At 36.3% G+C, this 25,259-nt stretch overlaps 2 protein-coding genes across 3 annotated transcripts in view; both read right to left on the bottom strand.

The window, feature by feature from the left end:
• The window catches only part of LOC131301958 (metal transporter Nramp7.2-like), a 45,921-nt gene extending 36,305 nt beyond the window's left edge, over positions 1–9,616 (bottom strand). The window contains exons 1-8 of one of the 2 annotated variants that reach the window (XM_058328485.1): positions 9,480–9,616; positions 7,734–7,812; positions 7,468–7,508; positions 7,299–7,377; positions 6,691–6,795; positions 4,807–4,916; positions 4,146–4,327; positions 3,549–3,618 (exon numbers count right to left, since the gene is read on the bottom strand). In XM_058328485.1, the coding sequence (XP_058184468.1) occupies positions 3,549–3,618; positions 4,146–4,327; positions 4,807–4,916; positions 6,691–6,795; positions 7,299–7,377; positions 7,468–7,508; positions 7,734–7,812; positions 9,480–9,599 (786 nt within the window). In that variant the 5' untranslated portion in view covers positions 9,600–9,616. The remainder of the gene's footprint in view (positions 1–3,548; positions 3,619–4,145; positions 4,328–4,806; positions 4,917–6,690; positions 6,796–7,298; positions 7,378–7,467; positions 7,509–7,733; positions 7,813–9,479) is intronic. The other variant, XM_058328486.1, reaches the window with a different exon arrangement.
• A 3,415-nt stretch (positions 9,617–13,031) lies between these two features.
• Positions 13,032–22,419, bottom strand: LOC131301959 (metal transporter Nramp7.2-like). Its single transcript, XM_058328489.1, has 13 exons — positions 22,272–22,419; positions 20,401–20,479; positions 20,212–20,252; positions 19,978–20,056; positions 19,751–19,855; positions 19,314–19,423; positions 18,236–18,417; positions 17,631–17,700; positions 16,361–16,522; positions 15,277–15,381; positions 15,025–15,156; positions 14,849–14,944; positions 13,032–13,474 (listed from the first exon to the last, which is right to left on the bottom strand). Exons 1-13 carry the CDS (start codon positions 22,389–22,391, stop codon positions 13,169–13,171), a joined length of 1,587 nt encoding a protein of 528 aa, XP_058184472.1. The 5' UTR covers positions 22,392–22,419; the 3' UTR covers positions 13,032–13,168.
• Positions 22,420–25,259: the final 2,840 nt, after the last annotated feature.

The following is a 25,259-nucleotide window of genomic DNA, read 5'->3' as shown; positions in this document are numbered from 1 at the left end:
TACTTGAAATACATTTGGCGATGAAACGCAACCTTCATAAATTTTGTCACCAAAGGTACCCATTTGGTGACAAAATATATTTTCATCGCCGAAAGTACCCCATTTTTCGATGAAATATTTTTTTGTAGAATGGTTGAGAGTGACATTTATTTAGGGTTATTGCACGCGGAGTCGATTAACGGGTAAACGACTTTCAACTTTTCCTATATAAGAGCTTTCATCTCAAGTCTAAAAAAAAAAATGTGATGTATTCTCTAACTGACCATCTCAGTTTCTAGATGATTGAGATTAAAGGTTCTTTTTATCTCGATTTTTTCGAAATGAGATATATTCTTTCATATAGAATCTCAGTTTTTCAAAAACGAGATCTATTCTTTAAGTTACAATCTCACTTTTAAATTATTGAGATTAAAAAATCTTTTCATCTCAGTTTTTTTTGAAACGAAATATATTCTTTCATATATAATCTCAGTTTTTTGAGAATGAGATCTATTTTTCATGTTACAATCCCACTTTTTAGATTACTGAGATTGAAAAATCTTTCCAGCTCAGTTTTTTTGCATAACTGAGATTAAAACTATAATCCACAACATTTTATTATGCTTTTACAAAAAGTGAGATCGTTTTAGTTTTTGGACCGTGATCTTTATACCACTTTGTAGTAGTGAGGGTAGTTGAAGGTTCAGATCTTAATTTCAAAATTCAAAATTCTAGTTCCAGGGCTACGGAGTCAGTGGTGGTTGATTCTTGTTTTGTTTCAATTTCTTGTGTCGGGGAAAGCAATTTGGCCTTGGAAGATGGCGAAATTGCAGCAGAGAATATAACTCCTTTGTTGGGAGTTGACACAGCGATCCATGATTTGGCTTCGGATGTTGAGGAGTTTGATAAAGCATTTTGGAATATTTCAGAAGTGGGTTTCTTAAATCAAGCAGATATGGAAGTAGTTGAGCTTAACCCGGCTCAAGTTAAATCTATTGATGGTATCCAGTTAGTTGTGGACCTCGACCCAGTTGTTAAGGCTAAAGAAAAGGGGAATGATAATTGGAAGCAGAAGTCGGTTGAGAAAATGTTGGGTATTCCTAAAGCTAAGAAGAGGGTTGGAAGAAAGAAGAAAAAATGTGTCATGTTCAGATCTGCGATTGCCGCTGCGGCTTTATCCGTTTCTTCCGAAGGCACAAACATGATTCATCTAGATGAGGCAAGGGCTACTTGGTCTATTGAGAAAATTTTGGGAGCCGATTATTCGGGTAATGATGAGGATATAATAAGCAAGTTCATGACTACGGAAGCCGAAGATGGCGCAATGGCCAATGTTCAGGATTCTCAATGTAATGATTGATCTTTAGTCATCTCAAGAGCGGGTTTTGTTTTAGGTGTCTTATTGCATTGGTTGGGTTTGGGTGTGGTACTTCTTCTTTGGGGTTGTATGCTTTGGTTGGCTTCTTGCCATCTATGGGTGGTTATTTTCCCTTCTGGTTCCGGGTGCTTCGTGCTTTGGATCCTTTTAATTTTTGTAATTTGTTTTCAAAGATTAATTAAATTCTTTTGGTGTTCAAAAAAAAAAAAGGTTTTCTTACTTGTTTGTTTGGCAAGCCATTCAAGGGAACACTCCTACCTCTAGTGAACTGTTACAGAGACATATTTCTCTTCAGGGGGATAATGCAGAGGGCCTTTACCCTTTGTGTTGAGATAAAGAAGAGACAGCTCTGCATGTACTACATTGTAGGGTTTCATGGCAAGTTAGGTCTTTGATTTGCAATGGCGGGGGAAGAATGGGTGTGCCCCTCTTCTATCTATGAGTTATTATGCTGGCGGATGAAAAATAAATATTACAATGTGGAGAAAAATTGTTGGGAGGTGTATTTCTTTGCATGCATATGGGCAATATGGTTGGCTAGGAATCAGGTAGTGTTCAGAGTCTTCAGACTTGGTGGATGCTATAAACTATGATCTGAGGGAGTACTCTATAGATAATTTCAAGAGAAGCATACATGGTGTTAGGAAACTAAACTGGAAGAAGCTGTCTGTCTAAGTTTGTGTATGAGGTCACTGACCATGGGATGGTGGTGATCTTTACTATTTTGGAATTTGGTCCTTGAGAGGGCCTTGGGAGTTTTAGTTTACTTTGTTTAGGTCTGGTTGGGTTGTCATATTTTGATGTCTATGTCTTGCGGGTGGTGTTTGGGTTTGGTCTTTTTTCTCTTGGTCTAGGATGCATCTTAGTTTAGGGGTTGGATTTGGTCTCTCTTTCCCTGGGGTCATTTTGATAGTTGGTGTAGGCTAGCTTACCTTGGCTTTGGTCTGGTAGTCTGGGGTTGTGGTGGGTCTTGGTTAGATTTTTTTTTTGTTTCCTGAATTTGTGCCTGAGGGCATTTTGAAGTTTTGAGTGTGTTGGATCTTTGTTCTTTTGGGCTGCTTTGCTTGTATTGTGTTTTGTGGGCTGGCTGGATTGTGTGTGGTCATGGAATTGTGGACTGTGGTGTATCTCAGGACTCGTGAGCCCGTGTGGTGGGAGGTTTTCTGGGTTTGTGTCTGGTAGGAGTCTTGGTGGGGGCAGTCCTGGCTAAGGGGGTCTGTGTTTCTGTCAGTCTCAGTCCTATTGCAGCATATACCATTGCTGTTGGTTGGTGACGGCCTACGTGTGATCTTCACTGTGATGGTGAATTAATCATTGATGGCCTAACCCAACTATCTCTTGTTGCTGCTGTGACTATGCTCTGAAGCCAGCGTTTTGAAACCAAGGGTGGATCCAAGGCTGGCCAAAATGCTGCTGGTGATAGATCCAGACTTCTTAGTTTCCGCTGATGACATAGTTCAAGAAGTTGTCATGGCCTTTGTCTTCGGGTTTTTCTGTTGATTGGCCTTATCTCTATGGTGGCCTGTCGCAGTTATCTCAAAGCTGTCTTCAAAGTGGCAGTTTTTGGAGCCAAGAGGTGCGGATTTAGGCCTACGGTTCTGGTACAACAATCGATGAAATGGTGCTGATAATGATCGATGGCTCAGAATAGATTGGTGCAGCTGATGATGGGGCTGTCATAGTGTTTGATGCTGCCTAGGCATCTATTTCCTGCAGCTTGGAGTGACAGATGGTTCGGTCTCTCAAAGCTATGGTTTTGGTTTTTGTTTGTGCTAGTTTTTATTTCTGCTGTTTACAACCTATGTTCAGGCTTTTGTAACTTCTTTAATTAATTTGGTTTTTCTCTGTGGTTGGGTGGTTGATTCCTTGTCAGCCTCATCCGCGGCCACAAACTGCTACTACTTCTTGTTCCTTTCTCTCATTTATAATATATATTTCTCTTTGCCGATTAAAAAAAAAAAAGCAATGCGTCCCATGATCAAATAAAAAAACGTCTCAAAATGGCAACTTGTGTTATGTATAAATTACATTAGACGGATAGAGCAGTCGGATAGGGCGAGTAGTAATTTATTTAAGTTGGGACTGAATTACTTTATGACGTATTTTTAGATACAGATATCTACTAGTAAAAATTTAAAATAAATTATATATTATGATTCAATCGACGAGGTGAAGGCTATTGTTGGCTTACCTTTATGCCACGGACTGAATTTGGTATCTTCCTGGAGAGTACAAGAGCTGAATGGAGAAAGAGGTTATGCCTGTTGAGAAAATAACAAGAATATTTACCAACACTTATTGCAAACCAATAAAAAAAGGGGGATGGGAATCAGAAAGAACTTATGGAAATGGACGGTCGAACAACTACTGGTTATATTCGTATATAGTCCAAATTCTTTCTGTCGGTGGTAGAAATTAATCGTGGTCTCAAAATGGCAGTAGCGGAAAACCCAAGATTTTTACTGCTGGCAAAAAGAATTTAAACTCATTACTACTATATACTAATTGGAAATGGATATTCTCTGGTCCAAGTTTTGGGCTGAACGAGATACAATCTACATCTGAATTGTTCATTTTCTGCAATTAATGGTTTGGATTCATTAAAAAACTATTATCGGTAAGAGTTTATGTGCCATTCCAAACAATTGATTATACTAATGTACGGATCCGATCTGGATTGTCTAGCTCATTCAGTCAAAGTCTTGGACTGCAGAAGATCCGGACTCATACTAATTATTAGATCAAGAAAATTAGGGTGACTGCAGGAAGGATATTTAGAAAATCTTACGGCATAATTAAGGCACCAAGTAAGGCAATGGCATCTGCAGTGGCAGTTTGGCCATTGAGCTTAGGAATAAACATTCCCTTAAGCAAACCATCAGCTGGAGGCTTCACATAACTCATTTCCCCAAAGAAACATGCTGCCATTGTGAACACCATAAATGCTACCAACAATTCCAGCTTCCTCACCTGTTCCATCCAGTTAAAAATGACAAGATTTGAAAAGAAAGGGAGGAAAAAAAAAAACCGAATTAAGAAGAAACCATTTAATAAAGTATGTATTGACAATTAGCGGCAAATAAAAAAATTGTCAGGATGTATATAACTGAAAGAAATATGCATTGTTAAGTGTGCGATCGATCATATAGTTCATAAAATAATGTTATTTTTCTTTGTACCACATCTATATTATAGAACAGAACGATTTCTATTAAAAATGTATAGACATATAAACGATAGTAACCTCTACAATCCTTAGATCACTTTCTATATATTAACTTTGTAGCTATCGGATTATGTTAATTATATTCCAATGTGCTGTTAGGCATGAACATTTATTTATATGTTATGTCTGTCCATATAATTGTTAATGTTTTTACTCGATTGGTACACATATATGACTTATAAACAATATAGAAATGGTACAAGGGGATTATATGAATATATACCCCATATCTCTGAAGGCCAATAAGCAGGAGAGTGCTTAAACCTGTGAGAAGGACTCCTGCCCAGACTGGTATGTGAAACAATATGTTCAAGGCAAATGCTGTCCCAATAACTGCCAGAAATATATAAACAAAACAAAAAAAAACAATTATCACATGTAGACTATTAAATAAGTTTGCATAAATTAGGAGATATACATTTTTGAATTATATATATACTAGAATGAACCTGGGCTATGCACGAACACTGGAAAGAAAATGAAATAAAAAATATTTCATGAATGTAGTTTTTACCGCAACACCCACCCACACACACGTACACAAAATAACCATAGATTGTTTTATCGTTATATTAAATAAACATAGATAGGTAAATAGATTTGATTTGTCCGCAACTAATAGAATTTTATAATCCTTTATAAAGATTAATAAATTCCTTTTGCTTAGCCAAAAAAAAAACTAATAGGATTTTGTTAAATTCTAAGTTATCTTATTATTTGGACCAATTGAATTTTAAAATCACTAAAACACAAATGTACGTATTTAGAAAATTTAAGTTACGCGCCACTGGTCGCACTCAAGAGACTTGTCACAATAAAATACTCCCGCAATGCTATATAGTACTATTTGCCATACTGTATAATATGTATAATATAGATGTGTAGTTATACATCTTTATTAATTTTTGTAGGTCCATTATAGAAAAACAAATTCACAAAAATTGAAATAAATATTAAATTTCAAGGCCTTTTCATTTCAAATAAAAGCGCTAATCATTGTGCCTCAAAAATTGAAGATGTCACTATCACACAAGGGTGGAGCCATTGTTTAACCAAATGTTGCTATTTTGACCTCACAAAAAGTTTCTGTATTGTCCCAACTTACAAACTATCATACATTATCTTCTCTTTGCAATTTGATAACATAACTATGATGTATCGATTTTCAATATATGAAAAGTCCTCCTAATCAATTACTACAAAGCAAAATCATATAAATTAGTACATATTTACTCTTTGATCAACCTCTTAATTTAATCAGTTCTTTTGATTATCACTTCAGAAAAATAAGTTGGATATGATTTGTAGATTTTGACTCTACAAACTAAAAATCTTGGCTCCACAATATTGTAAGAGGTTTGGTAGGGTACGGGAAACCCATCCGTGAAAGTGTACATGAAAAGAGAATAGACGGTTCAGATTCACTGTAGAGTGTACATAAAAGGAGAATAGACGGTTTAGATTCACAGTAGATCTGAATTGTCCATTCTCGTTTCATGTACATTTTCATGGATGAATTTCATATACCCTACCATTTTCGATATTTTAATGCGCCCCTATAAACTATGAGCGAAACACACTTGTACTTCTGCAATACAAGCAAAACAAGCGAATCTTTGTTTGAAGGATTTATTAGTCATGATGATTTGAATTATGATGATTTTTATAAACTAAACCACTTAATGAACTATTCTGGATCAAGATTACAAACACGTCACTAGATCTCTTGGTCTCTTATACTTATGGGGCGGTGAGTCTTCTATATAAAACTTTTGTTTACAAGTTATTTTTTCTCTAACCAACGGGGATAGTTTAGTTGGTCAGAACTTTTGCATCTTACTAGGAAGTCAGGAGTTTGAATTCCCCTCCTCGTGTGGAAGTTCTTTCTTTAGAATTTAGATGAATTTTTCCTTTTTTTCTTTGTTTTTTTCTTATGATGAGCTTATTTCTTATATTGGTTGACTTCTTGGGATTGGGTTATCTCGTGGACTGATGTAGTGTCCTGGGTTCGTACTTTGTACTTCATATATGATACATGATGTAAGTAAACTCTTCTATCGATTGAAAAAATAAATAAGTTATCTAATTTTTCTGTTTAGCTCCATACCTTCAGGAACATCTGCTGCTATGACCGCTACTTCTGCCAATAGCCAGAGGCAAATCTTCACAAAAAATGGGTACTCGACCTTGCATAATTCGGATAGGTGTTTTCCTTGGGACCAAAACAAGCAACAGAAATTTAAACTTTGGAAAAAAAATACATAAAATAGGAATATTGCTGAATTAATCATGTTAAATAAATATCAGGCGGGTACGCGATCGAACGATGCCACCTTTACAACGATTTCTTCTAGAGTGATGTGGTAGTAGTATTCCTTAATTTGATCTTTCAAATCAAAATGACGCAGTGACGATTTTTTGGCAATATTTTTCACAAATCTTATGAGCAGAAGCTATTATTTCAATATTTTCTATTCCTTACACAATTATTTTTTTTTGGTAAATTAGCTTGAAATAGAAAAAATATTAACCAGATAAACAGCTTACAAGGGAAAGACCTCAGGGGGAAAAGGAAAAAAACAAGGAAAGGAGAAAATCTAAAACCTAAACAAAACATAGAAGATATCCAACAACGCTCAGTTGTACGTAACAATGGAAACAAGGTTATTTGTTGTTCCTTAATTGTAGCCTGCTGTGGCTCAGTTTCAATCTTACCGGTGCTTACACCAAGATTTGCTGCCAGTGATTGAATTATGAGGGCAAAGATCAACCCGATAAGGATCACCCAGAGTAGCTGAAATGGGAATTGATCGATAAGTTCTATTATACATAACAAACTTTAAGATTAATTATTTATGTGATACTTTCATGTTTATAGTTTTACCTCAAATCCATCGTTAGCTCCGGCTTGCAAGTCCGTTTCCACTATGGCATCATACCAGAAAAACGAAAGTTATTGCACACACAGCCCCACTATGGGTATATAATTTGGTGTACAAAAAAAGTACACCAGATTGTATAGGACTCATCACGGATCCTACACTAATGAATGGATGGTGTATATACCGTAGTATTTTTTGTTGCACAAGGGGTGAAGCGATTGAAGCACGTACAAAGAGATTAAAAAGAGAGGGATAGAGGTTTACGTACAATTGGCAGGGTCAAGATAAGCCAATGACACAAGGAAACCAGGGCCCACATACCCCAAAAACTCTCTCCATCCAGGTTTCTAAATACAAATAAAACATAACTCAGTTTAATATGAGTTGAGGAAAAAAGAAATGTTAACAAAATAAAATCCGCAACATGATAGCAGTTAATGATATAAAAAAAATAAAAACATGAGAGCAGTTTAAAGTCCATGAAACCATTAGGCCCCCGTTCGGCTAAGGTTATTATTTCTTAAATACTTATTTTCTGTTTTATGAGACAAGTTATTCTCTTCCTATACATCATATTTAATTCAAAAAATGAGTACTTATTTTAGTTAGTGGAATACACTTACTTTCTGCTCTAAAAGTAATATATGATCAATTGTAATTTGAAAAGTTTAGATATATGAAATTTCTTTTGCCAACGTAAAAGTAATACTCATTTCGTTCCTTTTTAAGTGTTCAATTTCGTAATTCCAACTTTGTATATGAAATTTCATTTTAAGTGTCTCCCTTGGTTTTTGTTCTACTGTTTTGTATCTTTTCTTTTTCTTCTGTGAGTTGGCTTCTCGCCATCTCCCTTTATCTTTTTGGGTCTTGGATTGGCAGATGATTGTCCCTATTCTTATGTGCCAACCTAGTTGAGATGTTTGATGCGGGTTGTGATGCTGTTGTTATCCATGTTCCCTTTAGTCTTTGTAATGCTTATTCAAAGATTAATAAAATTCTCTTTGCCGTTCAAAAAGAAAAACTTTGTAATTTCAACTTATTAAGGAAACATCATCATTACACATCTCACACCAACTTTTCCTAGTTACTGATGCAGGGCATGTACGAACTACGGAATAATCGTGTAACAAGAAAATCACAACAATAGAAGTTAGAGAAAACACTCTCTAGACTCTTTTAATTTTAATAATAATCAACAACCGTCTTGCCCAGAAGGCTTACAACTTAGTATTAAATAGTAGAGAAAATCCTAACCCTAATTGATTCACCGCAAACCGAAAATCGAATCAATTAATGACGAAAATTACAAAAAATAGAATAATTCAGAATAATAGCAAACTGGAAAATAGAGAAAATTCTAAGACTTCTCCCAAAAGAACGGCTTAATTCAGATTCTCCTTGCCCAAGTTATAAGCAAGTCAAATCTTTCCTTAAACGGCAAATTTGGGCTTTTAGGACCCTAAACGGCTAAAAAACACACGGCACATGGTTCATGTGTCTTGACCGTTGGGCCATCGAACCCATATGGGTCGCTTAACTCCACAGTCGCATATTTACGATTTTGTCATCCTTTGCTTAAAATGCCTAAGATAGTCCTCCGTTATGGCATCTGTATCAATTACCCTCTATGGAGACATCATTATTGCACTTTTACTCACTAACATTTGAAAATAAAATCTACTTTTAGGGGCAAAATGAAAAATGTATCAACTTTTACTCTCTAACTTTACAAAATTGGCACTTAGTAAGGAATATTCAAAATGAAATACTGAACTCTAAAAAACAGACAAATGTAGTAGTACGTAGTCTGAAAATTAATTTGAACCAACAAAAATAAAAATGTTGAAGTTAGGATCCCCTAAAATTTAGGGATGGAATTAATATTGCAAGTGTTATGGTAGCCTAGTGGTAGGGAATACGTACTCCCATCATTTGATTGAGGCTACAATTAACAAAATTGACTTTCGCCCAGGGAAAAAAAAAACTAGTGACGGATTGTAATGAGAGAGAGGACCTGTTTCTTTTGATTTTCAATGTCAAAGCCTTCAAGGGTGTTATTGGTTGGAGTCTTCTTCTGCACATCAACAGCTGCAATGCGGTGGCTTCCTCCACTAGTTTGTTGCGAGCTTGCCATCTCTCTCTCTCTCAAACTCTTGTACGTAGTGTCCTTCACTTGGACCCTCTATTTATAGCGCGAGCTTAAGTTGTTTTGAGAGTGAAAGCACGTATGACATGGTCAGCTATGCCAAATTTTGATATATGAAATTGTTTAGTTAGAGCATCTCCAGTAGAAAATTCTATAATTGGTAACGTAGATCGAGAATATAGTTTATTTGGAAACGTGTCTCTCCTAGCCTAATTACAGTTAAAAAATAAGCATGTGCACCACTGTTGCAAATCTCATCTCTTCTTAGGCTGGGCACAAGTGCTTGATGCAGAATCTCATCTGGTCACGTTTTGTGCATATGCTTATTTTGTGTACAAAAAAATAAACGGAAGCGAATGCAGGGTTTTTACATAAAAACGTAATGCTAAATCCAAGATTAGGATTGTCCGAATTGGAAAAAAAAAAGACTAAAGTGAATTTTTCGGTAAAGCCAAAGGGATATTTATTCACCAATTTTCCACCTAAATTTGGTTTGTTTCTAAATTCTCATCAACTAATAATTCACTTAATATGTCTCCTTTCTCTACGTTGTTTTCAGCGGTATGGTATCAAGTTGTACTCTAAATTAAATTCTCTATGGAATACAGGATTAATTGTGTTTTCATGAATTGGGCTCTCATATCTTGCACTTGGATATGGATACTCTCTAGTCCATTATACCGTCATGCAGGGGCTGTTGTGGTTCTTTTTTGCTTAACTTTGATGATCGGGACCGTTCAGTTGTAGACCTTGTTTAGAACAATATCAATCGCATCCAAAAAACACGTCGAGCGACTATCATTAAACATGATTTCATAACTCTGTTATATTCAGAAATTAGGTTAATTCAAATTAGCTGTTGCTAATATATTTTGTTTTAATATAAATGTGTTCTGAAAATATATCAAACGATACCCAATCAACATAAATTTTGGAGTGGTTAATATTCTCAACGAGGTATAAAATATAAGAGAGATGATAAGGACACATCACTTTGTCACACGCCAACCACATTCCTTTCATATACATGTGGGTCTCATTCTAATAAGACCCAGCTGTATGTGTGTATGTGAGAGGGATGCGATTGTGGTGTGACAAAATGATGTGTCACTAGCATTTTGGAAAATATAAACGTTCAATCATTAAAATTTCTTAGGGTCCCACAGAGAGCACAAGAAGACTGTCCGGTCCCTTTGTACCCCTTAGACTTGAACCCATTCCTCAAGGGAAATTTTTGGGTGTCGGATAGGTATTACGTGACCGTACCCATGTGGTGCCCGAACAGTACATCTGGACTGTCCAAAATTATGTTGGACAGCCCGCCACTCTCACTCCTCTTTCTCTCTTTAAATTCGAGCCATCCAAAACTGAAATGAACGGTCCAGATGAGTTGCTAGGGCATCACGTAATGCCAACAATTTCTCATTGGGAAATAGCTATCTTATTTTGACTTTTGAGATTACGTCACTCCAGCATAATGCGAGAGTGCCTTTGCTGGCCAAAATTAGAAAACTGCAAAAATTAAATGAATCAAGAAAGAAAATTTTGTTTGGGGTATCGGAACTGGTGTTCCGAATTCCAATTTTCAATTATATATGTTGGAGATCAGATATATTCCATATATAGATGATCAAAACAAATTATTCCATATTACGATTTTAACATAACATGTGAAATATTAGGTCTTACACAATTTCAAAAGGAAGAGGAAGAACATACATGCATGGTTTATGCCTTTGCTTTTGAGTACTGTATGTTGAAAGCGTCCTTGTTTATAGTTTGTTATTATGCTTCTTCGATCACTTTCAATTGCCAAAATTAATTCATATGTGTGTCATGATTCATGCTGTGGAAACATTCCCTTTTTATATGCGCAAAACAACAGACGATAAACGTACATGTTCCATGCCTTTTTTCTTTCTAGGATTTAAATCCTTCTGTCGCGCCCGGAATTTCCACCCCAATTGTTAAGAGAGAAGAAAAAGGAAGCTGAGCAGGAGAAAATCTTGACTTTTACAGTAAACTGTGACCGAGTTGAAACATGAGAAAATGGTTACAGCGAATAATAGTGAATTTGAATTTAACCTTAAACCATCCCTTCCAAATGATTTTTGTTCCCGCAGTTACCGGTTTTTGACCAAGCTGATTTTTTGGCCACGTACTTACGTGCGCATGCGAGAGCTATAGCTCCGTGATGAACTGTTCGGATATTCTTTTTGAGCCTGAGATAGAGTCAAAAAAAATTAAGTTTGGTATGGTATGGAGGATAAGGGTGTGGATGGAGCTCAACCCAAAATCTTGATGTAAGTGAAATTACTCTTTTATCCTTATGTGTTAAAAAAAAATGTACATTCAATGAAGGAAGACAAGGAGAGGAAAAAAGAAATTTTTTGGGAAAAATGAGACAGAGGAATTGGAGGATGATGTTGTGCACAACATCGTGCTTTGCACAATCCGAGCCGTCGGATTGTGTGTTTGACGACTTGGGTCTTATCTTGGCAATAGAACGGCTCTTGGTCATCCATTGCCGAGATGAAATCCAAGCTATCGGATGCACGATCCGACGTCTTGGATCACTCACAACACACACCCCAGTTCTGAGATGGAGGCATCTGAGGGGAGAGAGAAACTAGCCATGGTCAGTGTTACTAGTGTTTTATTTTTTTGGGAAGGGTAACTGGTTGAGAAGGTAGGGAGCATTCCCCGTTATAAAATTTTATTGGCAAAGATTTGCTTATGAAGATCTAAGGGCGCCGGGAGAAGGGTGATACCATATCCGAAAAACAAGAGGGGATACATTAGTAGATTCTAGAGGTTTCAAACTGTCCCGGCCGGTACAGGCACGACACGAGTAATAAATGGGCCGGGCTAGGCACAACAAAAAGTACGGGTTAAACAGGTTGGGCCAACATGGCACGACCCATTTGACACTTCTAGCTTATCCCCTCTATGTGTGCCAGTGCCGACGAACTCTCACCACTTAACGTATTCCAAGGAGAGTCACTCACTATAAGTACATTATATATACATGATATTGATATTTATTACATATACATATATATTCTGGCTTCTCTGCATGTGTAGTCCAATATGGACAGTTCATATCGACAATTAATAGTTCAAATAAGTTGAATACTCTTACCACTAAAAGTATATTTTTACTAGTAAGAATATCAAAACAAATCTGAACCATTAAAAACTTCATCCGATCGATGGTTACGATCACTCCGACTGCACCTCTGTAGTCTAAAACTAGACTGCAGACAAGCCTTGTGCACATGATATTGATATTTATTACATACATGGTAACATTTTTTTTTTTTGCTCGGCATACATGGAAACGGTTGATACAGAAACGTTAAGCGACATTCAACATATGGTACAAACTAGACTGGCTCCCTTGATTCGATCCAAGAAGACAGATGTTTTAAGTCTCCTTAATTTCCAGCAGAACCAAACGAGGCCTTAAAATTTATTTTTTGAGGGCTTCACACTTGAGAAATAGAAAACATATTCTTGGCACCACTCGGAGCCTTAACAGCAATACTACTAGTACCTTACTGGGGGAGTGGGATATCAGCCAAATCCTCTCTGTAAGGTACAATGGAGTCTTCCCCGTCCTCCGGGCCGGCTGGTTCGATCTTCGTTGTGTCGATGTATGTCACAACCGTGTCTTTACGCCACATCAAGTAAATGATGGAGGCTACGTAGATGACCATCATTGGAAACACTATGATCGCGATGAAAACGGTTGCGGCTTTCGGTAGAGTGCTGTGAATCATCCACCCGACGAAGGATGTGCTGAGGTAGTAAATATTTATGCCGATGATTCCGAGCCCCAAAATCCACGAGATCACGATAATCTGCAGGCACAAATGTGTACTCGAACTTTTGGTAATTGCATACATGATTTTTTACCACACATTCCTATTTTTTTTTAACTAAACAAAGAACGATATAAGTAGGAGTGTCGAGCAGTCGATCAAGCCATTCATCCCGGCAATCGACGATCAGAATTAAAAAATGAAGGTGGTTGTGGTGGTGCAACGGCAGCAAGCAGAGGAGATCGTGGGGAGCTGCAGCGGAGGACCAAAGGAGGACGTGGTGGAGCAGTAGTGGAGGAGCAGAGGCGGAACCAGAGGTGGTGCACCAGAGGAGATTTGGGGGAGTAGCACCAGCGGCAGTTAGGTTGATAGGGTTAGGGTTTGTTGTGGGCTGTTTGTTTGGGGTGGGCCGGCCGATTGCAAATGGGTTTGGCCCAATTAGGTTGCAATTTGTGTGCTTGTTTGGGCTCAGGGTGTTTTGGGGTTTGTACAAACATTAGGTGTTTTTGGTCTTGTCTCATTGAGTGTTTATTGATTTCTTATTGACAGTATCATAGTACTAAAAATTCGAGAGGTAGAAAAGTAGGTTAAGATCTCGCGAGAAGAAATTGCTCAATGCATTTCTTTTTCTACTGTATTGTACTGATTTCATCTTATATCCTTGTGATGACTGAAATTATTTTTGCCGATAAAAAAAAAGGATTAAAAAATTTGTTTTCAATCTAGACCATTGAAGTTATGTCTTCTACAATTGCTCTGTAGATTTTGATAATTTGACTTGTTTTACGGATTTTAAAGTAAAATTCGCTGTGTAACAGTTTGCTTGTTGCATTTCTGTCAAAAAAATAAAAATTAGAATATGTTTATTGACAAGAAATGAAACAACTCAACTTGATATGAGAAAGGATAAAAAAAAAAAAAAAAAAAACTTGACATGAGAAAGCACTACAACAAAAATAGTCTTTCGCGAGGACCACTTTTTATTTTAAAAAAAAAATTTGATGGTTTCTTCGCTTTCTGAAAACTGTTCTCTAACCTCCCTAAAAAGTTAACGGGAAGGGAGAATTAAAAAAGATGTTAGAGTTATTATAGAATCTGGCTTCTCAGTAGTTTATTGTTGGACTGCAGTGTGCCGTTTGCACGATCCTAGCCGCCTAAAAGTATGTTTAACAGTTTAGATTTTAACAAAATTCTTCCAGAAAAGAGTTAACTTTCCTAGACGAGTTTTTTTTTTTTTGAACTGTTGAATGCAAAGATGAATGACTATAATAAAACGGCAGAAGCCTCTCTATAGTTCAACTGTAGAGAAGCCGGGTCCTTATTTTAACAGAGGGGAAATTAGCGCAATCTATCCAAGTTAACAACAACAAAGCGAAAAATTGATCTGTTCAAAACATTTGCTCGATAACTTACATATATTGAGCTCTTATACGGTCCCATCTTGCTGGCACTGCTACTGAATTTAAGGAGTGGAATCAGAGAAAATGGAAGTTCAAATGATAGTATCATCTGCCAATACAAAACCAATTGAATCAGCAAAATTGAAAAATTGGAAAAACAATTCTAATATATATGGAGGAATAAACAACCGATGAAATTATGATTAAATTGCCAGCTGCCGCAGCTCCACCGACTAGCGAGGCGACCAGACTTGGTAAAATGGAAATGGTCCTTGTCATAAGGTTCCTCTGCCATCTCTTCATTTTCAGATCCAAGAAACCCTAGAGATTGTGTGACCAGATTACCCATTAAATTCCAAATTAGGAAGTTATATGCTCGTAAATTAATAGCTACTGTACAAATTATGGACTACATATTATTAGACATGATTCTTGATCTACCTGCATGATAAATTGTCCAGCATAGGTGCATGTGATAGTTGAACTTTGTCCCGAAGCTAGCAACGCGATGGCGTAAATGGTTGAACTTGATTTCCTAAGAACATTCTGCAAAATAAGAAACGAAAATTTTCAATTAGATTTTTTGTTCTTAATTTATAACTACGCGCAAGCAAGAATCGCGGTGCCTGGGAATGAAACAATCTTTAATATAGAGGTTGGTAGTAATTAGATTTTTTTTTGAATCAAAAGTACTTTGTCGATTAGATCTTTATTTGTTTTAAGTTAGAGCTAGCAGAAGTTGATATATGCCTCTGAATTTCTGGGGTGATTTAATGGCCATTTTTAAATGTAGTTTAATTGAATTTATACAAAAGAACAATATAAATAACCAATTGAGTGGGCCAACTTTTTTTTTGATAAGCAAAAATATTTGAAGAGGAATTATTATTTTGAGTGGGCCAACATGGATTATTATTAAATAGGAATTAGCTAGGAATTATTAATTAATATTAGAGAAATTACACATAGGCAGCAAAAGTAAACACTACTCTAAGTCCAACATGAGAGTTTGGAATTAACTATACATTTATGTGTTTGGTAAACTTTTTAATTTTAAGATCTTGGTCATAAATTTTTTTTTAATTTTTAAATTCTTATCATTGAGACTATATAATTGATATAATAAAAAAATTTGACTCAAAAACTAAAAAAAGAGCAAAAAATAATTCAGCAAAAAAAAAAAAGTTAGGCCAAATCACCTCTATAGTGTTATGATTAAAGGGTAACTAGTTTTTGTAGCTACTATTTGCTCATGTTATTGTTCCTATATTTCATTTGGCATCAAAGAAGAACTTCATATATAATAAACTCTGGTTGATTTCCTCGTGGTAAAATAGGCTCTAGTTTTTATTGACAGTACAAAAATTATGTTGATTCTTGGAAGAAATTCAGTCAGCGAAGACTTCTCTGGCCGCGATTGAATACTAGGTTGAGATATATTGTTACGCTGATTTAGTTTAGTATGCATGAATTTCCGAAGTACCAAAAAAGAACGAGAAAGAAGGGTAACTAGTTTAGTTTAGACCTGTAGAAGGAAAGAGGCAGAGTTTAGAGTGATGTTATTGCATTGTCCCGAGAGGCTTGGGTCTGAACAAACAGTTGCTGATACTGCGATGATTGCAATATTTATCAATAATGCCACAAACAAGGCAAAACCCATCTCATACAAGAAGTACCGACAAGCATCCTGCAACAATGTAGAGGATTTCAGGTTAATTCAATTTCTCGTATTGAAGCTTGTAGCTCAATTTTAATCTGTACGAATCTAGCTTCTCCGCAGTCTGTTGTTGGACTGCAGAGTGTCATCGCCCGCGTGATCTTAATCGTCCAAAAGCTTTTTTAACGGTTCAAATTATAAAAAAATTCTTCTAGGGTAGATTTAACTGCAGAGATGAATGACTACGATGAAATAACAGAGACCTCTGATCTGCAATCTAACCGCAGATAAGTTGGGTCCCATTAGTAATTTCTGAAACAAGCCCCATGACTGGGACAAGTGGCCTAATATAAAAAAGTCTAATTACATTGGTCAGTGAGTTTTCTGTGAGAACCTTAAATAATCTCTTTAAGTGCGGACCTCCCCATTTCTCCCATTTTCCGATTGAATTTCGATGATCCAAGACGCTCAATGTAATCAGAACGTGATTTTAAGGGTACCTATAAAAAATGGGCAAAAAAAATGACCGGAAAGGGCTTGATTTGAATAGTTTTTTTTTTTGAACCGTTCAATAAAAAATTGTTCGGATGAAGCCCTTCCTGGCCATTTTTTTTGACGATTTCTCGCAAGGACCCTTAAAATCACGTTCTGATCACATTAAGTGACAAAGATCATTGAAATTCAATCGGGATTTATGAGGTCTGCACTTAGGCTAAGTAGGGGATCCCTAATAAGAAGGGAACTCTTACATTTGTATCTTAACTATTTAAAAATCCAATTGGTCCAAAGAAGATAACTTACAATATTCAAAAAACTCTACTAGTTTGGGATCAATTAATTCTATTTTTACCTATAAAATATAAGTTCTTGAATTTTTTTAGTTTTTGGTAATCGTCGTGTACATATAGCACGGGTTGATTCTAGTTTTGTATTCAGATAAAGATTTTATTTAATTATTATAAAGGGGTTCGAAAGTCATGATCAACAATGAATCGTATGAACTGGCTCTAAAAAAGTTGATACCACTTGGGAGGTTTCAAACATGAGATTTTAGGAAAGTGCAAAACTCTATATTTCAAGCCTTTATCACGAGGCCAACCGCTTGCATGCAGTCATAAAAAGGTTATTGTTGGCTTACCTTTATGCCACGGACAGAATTTGGTATTTTCCTAGAGAGCACCAGAGCTGAGTGGAGAAAGAGGTTATGCCTGTTGAGGAAAGAGTACAAGAATATTAGTAGGAGTATCACTTAGTGCAAAACCAATTGAGAGGGGATACAAAGAAGAAACACTTTTTGAAAATGGTTACATAATCTATATTATAAAACAGAACGATTTTTGCCTAGGCATATAAACAAAGTTACATATCCACAGCCGTTCAATCAAATTTTCACATTAAATTGTAGCTGTCAGATCACTTTCTTTTTCAAAAGATACAGACAAGATCCTCTTAATAAGTCTACCCCTCCCCCTCTCCTCATTTTGAAGATAATGTATCCATATTTAAATGTTGCTTCCTATATATGATCAAATAGGAAAATTTCTTAAGATGGTAACTCACGCTATGTGTAGATTATACGTTTGTTGTTAGAGAATGTAATAATTTATTTAAGTTAGAACTATGTTACGTTCTAACGTGTCTTTAGGTACGGGCATTTGCTAGTTAGCAATTTGATCATGAAGTGAGAATATAAAATATGTAACCACAATTATCGCAATATCAAGGATATTAAGACTATCTTACGGCATAATTAGGGCGCCAAGTAAGGCAATGGCGTCTCCGGTGACAGTGTTGCCGCTGAGCTTTGGAACAAACAGTCCCTTGAGCAAATCAGCAGCAGGAGGCTTCACATAAGCCATTTCCCCAAAGAAACATGCTGCCATTGTGAACACCAGAATTGCTACCAACAATTCCAGTTTCCTAATCTGTTTCATGCAATTCAAAAGAGAAGGTTTTAAGAAAAAAGAAAAAAATAATAATGAAGAAGAAAAGATTCGATAAATTTATATAGACTGCTAGTGGCAAATTAAAAAATTTAACAGAGTAGAGACCTACTAGTAACCAGGCCTGCTGCTTGCACGTAACTCAGCTCAACAACAACAACAACAAAATCCATGTAGTCTTCAATCATTGCACGTAACTCAGCTAGTGGCGAATTAATCATAGTGCGTTATTTGTCAACAAAACCTTCTTTTTTTTTGTTTGCACGCCAAATAGGGGTTGACAGTTCTATTTTCATTATCCAGTCTTCTTATTGGATGCTTAATTTGTTATCTCCTATTTCCCTCGATGTACCCCAATCGAGTTTGTATAATATTACCTTCTTTTTCCGATTAAAAAAACAGGGGTTGACAGATCGATTGTACAAGATTTAAGTTGACAAAATTAAAACTTCAGATGCGTAGGGGATGCTATTTAATTTAAGAGTTTAAAGCATAATTACCCAAAAAATAAAAGAAAAGAACTTTCTAAATTGTAATCCTTCGAAAATTTTGTGGAACACCCAAGGCAAATAACCTAACTTTATGGTTATTTTGCTGTTATGTTGTTATAGAACAGTTTGTATTCCTTTTTGCTCGGTATGTTTTTACTTCATTGGTCAACATGACTTAAGGAACATGAAAATGATACAAGTGGATGATCACAATAAATACTCCAACCCTAAGGGGTTGGCCAAGTGGTCTTGGCCTGGAACTTAGGACCATCGATCGATCTCACCCTGATCACGACTGTGGGAGGCCTCCAGTCACACGTAGGCGCAAGCTTACCCGCATTACCAAAACAAAAGAACAAAAAAAAAAAAAAAAACAGTATATAGTACCCCATATCTTTGAAGGCCAATAAGCAAGAGAGTGCTCAAACCGGTGAGAAGGACTCCTGTCCAGACTGGTATGTGAAACAATATATTCAAGGCAAATGCTGTCCCAATAACTACAAAAAATAAAATAAACAAGACAAGAAAAAAATTACCACATGTATTTCTCATACATAAATTAGGAGATACAAACATATCTGATGGAGATGTTGTAGGGTGCTTCTCTGTAGTGCAGATCAGGACCGTCCATGTCAGCAATCAATGGTTCAGATATATTCTTTAACTTTGACCGGTGAAAAAATATATCTGAACCATTGATTTGACGAAATGAATAATTTGAATTTGCCATATAGAGTGCACTACGGGGTGTGCCCAAAAGCATTCCCGGATCCCTGAGAATGTACGTTTTGTTTTACAACTAATTTTAATCTTTAGCTCCATACCTTCAGGAATATCTGCTGCTATGACAGCTGCTTCTGCCAACAGCCAGAGGCAATACTTCACAAATACAGGGTACTCGGCCTTGCATAATTCCGATAGGTGTTTTCCTTTGAACCAAAACAAACAAAAAAATTTGCAACTTAGACTGAAATAGAGAAAATTTGAATAAAAGAAATACTCATTAATTGTTCCTTAATTGTAGCTTGCAATAGTTCATTTTAAATCTTACCGGTGCTTACGCCAAGATTTGCAGCAAGTGATTGAATTATGAGGGCGAAGATCATCCCGATAAGGATCACCCAAAGTAGCTGAAATGGGGATTGTTAAGTTTCATTATACGTAACAAACTTTGAGTTGAAATTTTATCATTACCTTCTTCTTCATTAATAACGAATCTTTTTTTTGGTTTTTGGTTTTTGGTTTTTGGATATATTTTTTTAATATTTTGATATTTTAGTTTTACCTCAAATCCATCCCTAGCTCCGGCTTGCAAGTCAGTTTCCACTGTGGCATCATACCAGGAAAATGAAAGTTATTGCCCAAATTGTGAAACAATCAACACTCTATGAGAGAGAGAGAGAGAGAGAGAGAGAGAGAGAGAGAGAGAGAGAGAGAGAGAGAGAGAGAGAGAGAGAGAGAGAGATTTACGTACTATTGCCGGGGTCAATATAAGCCAACGACACAAGGAAGCCAGGGCCGACGTATGCAAGAAATTTTATCCATCCAGGTTTCTAATCATTAAAAGAACCAAAATAAAAAACCCATAAAATGAATTTCAGGGCTTGAGGAAAGCACACACACGGAGTGCACTATAGAAGTGTAGTACGTGACTCGAGTCCATCTTTAACAATAAATTGTCCATATTTCAAAAAACATTGGCAGAGCCAGGATTTTGATCTGAAGGGACCGGCTTGTAGACATATGTTTTTTGTCAGAACGTATACTTATTATATCATAAAATTTTTACTTTTCAATACATTACATTACATTTGTATATATATTGAAATGATTCCCAATTATTATTTTTTTCTTTAGAGATCCGTTTTCCAATACATTTCATTTGCTATTTTAACTGTCACATGTTTATTTCTTTAGACTACTTGAATAATATTCAAAATCAAGTAAATACAAAAAAAAATAAAAAATCAAAGCCGTGAGGAGCCAGGGCTAGGCCCCAACAGAGCTCCGCCCCTATCTAAAAGTATCTTACATGTAAGATAACTGTAGTGCAAGGTGCACTATTGAAATGTAGTACTTGATTCAAGTCGTCCATCCCGGTATTAATGTACCATTTTTCTTAAGGTTTAATGGTGAGAGATACACCTACCCTACCTATCCAATCACCAATCACGATTCCGCTAACCTGCACTCGTAGAACCCCAATTATATTAGAATTAGGCATATGTGTCCAATTTTAAAATGTCCGAGGAACCTATTTTTAAATGTCGAATGACCCAACTTTTGGCCTGTAAATTTACTATTTTCTCTTTAACTGCAAAACAAAATATTATTTTCTATTTATCGAGTATTCTATTTGAAACCTTAAACATGATTGGTACTCGCTTACGGCCCGGGGTCAAAAAAAGTTAGAATTGCATTGCAAAGGGGACGAGAAAACAAAATTTAGATTGTTTTGTTCAAATTGCATATCTCATTATTTGAAGAGATTTTTACCACCATGGATAGAAAAGTGAATTTAATTTTTATTAAGAATATACTCTTCTTCTTTTTTTTTACCTCTAAGTATAACCTCATTGATAAGAGTACCCTCAATACAATTTTACACTTTACTTCCCTCCCACTCCCCACCTCAACCCACCATCCACTTCCAACTGGGGACCACCTCTGGCCGGGGACTTTTTCAGGCCGACGAAATTTCACTTTTTTTTTTATTTAGGCTCTTTCATAGGGTTTTAGAGTGCATTTTCCTATTATAGAATTTTAGCGATTTAGGCATTTTCATGGGGTTTAAGGGTGCACTCACTTTCTTAGGCACTTTTATAGGGTTTAATGTTTAGACTTTAGGTATTTTATTGAGTTTTAGTGGATTAGGCACTTTCATAGGATTTTAGGGTACACTCATTTTCATAAAATTTTAGTAGTTAATTTAGGCATTTTCATAGGATATTTTTTGTGAAAATAGGCAAAATTCTTATGCGTGCTTTTTTAGAAGTGGCCGGACTTGCGTGTGTATTGGGTCCAAAATTTGGACCTAACAGTAATAATACAAAAATGATTACGGATCATTCTTTAATTCATTTTGGAACCACGCCATGCACATATATTTCTACATATTTTTGGAAAACTAAAAAGGCATTTGTTTGAACAGTGCAATGACATCAAAACGAGAAGATAACATCCTAACCGGGTTGGCACCTAATCCCCATGAAGATCATATGCCACTAAACCATATGCAAGTACAATAATTGTGTGATGATCATTCTGCACGGGTCAAGTACCTTAAAACTACTTACGTTTAGTTTTCTATACCATTTTCTGTTTACCAAAAAAAACAAGAAAGACCTGTTGCTTTTGATTTTCAAGATCAAAGCTTTCATGGGTGTTGTTGGTTGGAGTCTCCTTCTTCACATCAAAAGCTGCCATGGGGTTGCTTTCCCCATTTACTTGTTCCAAGCTTCCCATCTCTCTCTCTCTCTCTCTCTCTCTCTCTCTCTCTCTCTCTCTCAAATATATATGCAACTCATGTAGTGTTCTTAACCTCTATTTATAGCGCGGTTTTAAACTCTTTTGAAAGTGAAAGCACATAAACACTGGATGAAATCGTTTTGAGCATCTCCAAAGAATTATTTTGGAAAGTTGTGAGAATAGTTTATTCAAAGAATTTGATTTAGGAACTGTGCTATTTTCCAACAACGCATGTTTATTTCTCTCCTTGGTTTATTTAATTTCTGTTAAATATCTACGACGACTTTCCTCCTAAATTTTTGTAGTCTCTGAATTCTTATCACGATTTTTTAGTCAAGCGGTAGGAGAATACAATATAAGAATTACATGAAACATGAGACTTTATGATCACTATAAGCCGAACTCAGCTCCATTAGAGGGAAAAACAATCTCAAACAATTTCACAATCATTACAAGTCCAACCCAACAAAACTCCATTAAAGGAAGAAATATCCTAAAACCCTCAAAACCATAGCCGCCACAAATATCCTTCGTCTCCCTTCCCCTCCTCCCCTAGGGTTTCACACCCTTGTACGGCGGTGGTAGGGAAAGGCCATGGTTTTGTTTTGTTTTTCTCTTGTCTCTTCAAATCAACAACTTGTCGTGATTTGTAAGAATTTTTTCTCTCGTATTTTCAAGAGTTTTTAGTTTCGTCTTTGGACAAAGATTTCATCTAAAGATCATGTACTTTCAGTGACGATGTTGCTTCACAATGATATCTATGCCAACAATGTTCTTATCCTAGATAATGTTTTTGGTGGAGCAACTCGTATGACTTGTCAGATCTGTAATTTCTGGAAGTTCATTAATGCGTTCATACTTGTTTAGAGTTCATATAATCGTTTGGGTATTTGTTACTCCATCCGTCCATTTTTTAGAGTCTAGTATTTCATTTTAAGCTATTCATTAATAAGTGTTCATTTTGTAAAGTTATTGGGTAAAAATTGGTGTATTTTTTAATTTGCCCCTAAAAGTAAATTTCATTTTGAAAAGTTAATGAGTAAAAATGTAATTATGATATCTCCATAGAGGGTAAGTAAGAAAAGAGAAAATAAATATTGATGTGAAATGTGTAATGATGATGATGATGTCTTCTTAATAAGTTGTAGTTACAGAAAAAACAACAATTTAGGAAGAACAGAGTCAACAACCCTTCTCTCTCTAAAAAAAACAAAAAGTCAGGCCTTAGGGTTTCAATCACCGCCGAGGGGAGGCGCCGCCTCTCCCCTCCTCCCCCGGGCTCCCGTCCTCTATCTTTCTTCTCTCCCATCTCTCCCTTTCCGTTTTCCCCCTGTTTTCCCCCTCTGCGTTTGTTTTTTTTCTATTTTTCCTCATTCACAAAACTGATCGGCAAGGCAACGAGAAGGCAGTGATGGTGGCTTCCGGTGGCGGTGCTAGCGTCCTTGGATCTCAACGATTGTTTCTCCTCTAGCCCTTGTTAGGAGCCGGATTGGCATGCTTCACGATGGCTACGCAACAGAGGGATTGATCGTCCGACGAGATCGACTATGGTATGGTCCTCGGTCCCAAGTCGTCTCTTTCTCACCTCTTTTGTTTTTGACCCCCTACCATCATCGTGGTTTCCCTATCTTCACAGTTTCTAGTCTACCCTTTGTATCCCTATCAAAGTACTGTTGGGTCTCCAATTGCTTAACGACGAGGGTTATTTCGGGTCTTGATGAAGCCGTTGGCATTGGCTCCCGTCGTGGTCGTTGTTGAATGGCCCGGTATTCGCCTAACGACAGGGTGAGCTTCCACTGCAGATCTGGTGATGTTTGGTTCATGTCCATTTCCCTGGGTGGCTAATGGTGGCTTGAAGGCAGTTAGGGTGTGATTTCCAGTGGTGGTGGTTATTTATGTTTGAAGCGGTGGGCGGCGGCGACTGTGCTGTTTCTAGGGTTAAGTTTTGGATATTCTTTGGGCTGGGCTTTATTGTATTATCTGGGCTTTTTAAGCCTTATGGGTGGTTTGTGTTCCATTTGCACTTATCTAGGCACTTTCGGCCTTCAGGTGTATGGGCTTTGTCTCTATGGTTGTGCTTCTAACTTTTGGTTAGAATCCTTTTCCCTATCCCTAATAAAATATTACTTTTGTCGATGAAAAAAAAATTTATAGTTACGAAACTGGACACTTAAAAAGAGATAGATGGGGTATCTTTTATTTTTGACTAAAACTTTCTCTTTTGAGACTACTGATTCTAGGTATGAATATACAACATATTGTGAGTGCCGCTGTTTGCGTCAAGCTACGTTTGGGTCGAGTGAAAGATGTCGAGTGAAAGATATCGACTGCCTTGTATTTTATCGTTTTACAATACTTAGATGATTAATTTAGCTTTATCTAAATTTTTTATAATGAACTCTGTTATGTAAGTGCCGTTGGACAATTATTATAATATACAATCTTCTCAATTTTGTCAAAAAAAAAAAAAGGAGAGAGAAATAATCCCAACAAATACAAAGAAAAAAAATGTCCGCACGCAGATGGGAGGTTTTAACTACTGACCTCCTACTGAAATGCAAGAGTCCTAGCCAACGGATCGAGATGGTACCAGCTAGTTGGTTAATTCTTACTGTAGTATCACATTAATTCTTAGTATGTTTAGTGTAATTTTGTCATTACGAAAGATTATACATTGCCTCGGGCATTGAATCATTTTTTTGTTTAGTACCAAGTTGACTCTAAATTAAACTACTGTATGTATTATTACTCCTTCTGTTCTTATTCTTTTATTCCTTTTGGGAGTTCGTATCACTTTTTAATTGATTATATCTTGTAATTTAATTATAATGTTTTAGGTGATTTTAAAAATATCATTTAACAAAA

The sequence above is a fragment of the Rhododendron vialii genome, chromosome 9a (genome assembly GCF_030253575.1).
Source record: "Rhododendron vialii isolate Sample 1 chromosome 9a, ASM3025357v1".
In the NCBI taxonomy this organism is placed as follows: domain Eukaryota; kingdom Viridiplantae; phylum Streptophyta; class Magnoliopsida; order Ericales; family Ericaceae; genus Rhododendron; species Rhododendron vialii.
Note: the sequence above shows the minus strand (reverse complement) of the source record. Positions and strands in the feature narration are given on the sequence as shown.

Coding starts and splice junctions, on each gene's coding strand:
- LOC131301959 (XM_058328489.1), bottom strand. CDS start 22,391: ATGGGAAGCTTGGAACAAGTAAATGGGGAAAGCAACCCCATGGCAGCT. Junction 18,418..19,313: donor TTGGCCTTCAAAGATATGGG/GTACTATATACT, acceptor TGCATGAAACAG/ATTAGGAAACTGGAATTGTT. Junction 15,382..16,360: donor CTGCCTCTTTCCTTCTACAG/GTCTAAACTAAA, acceptor CTTATTTTGCAG/AATGTTCTTAGGAAATCAAG.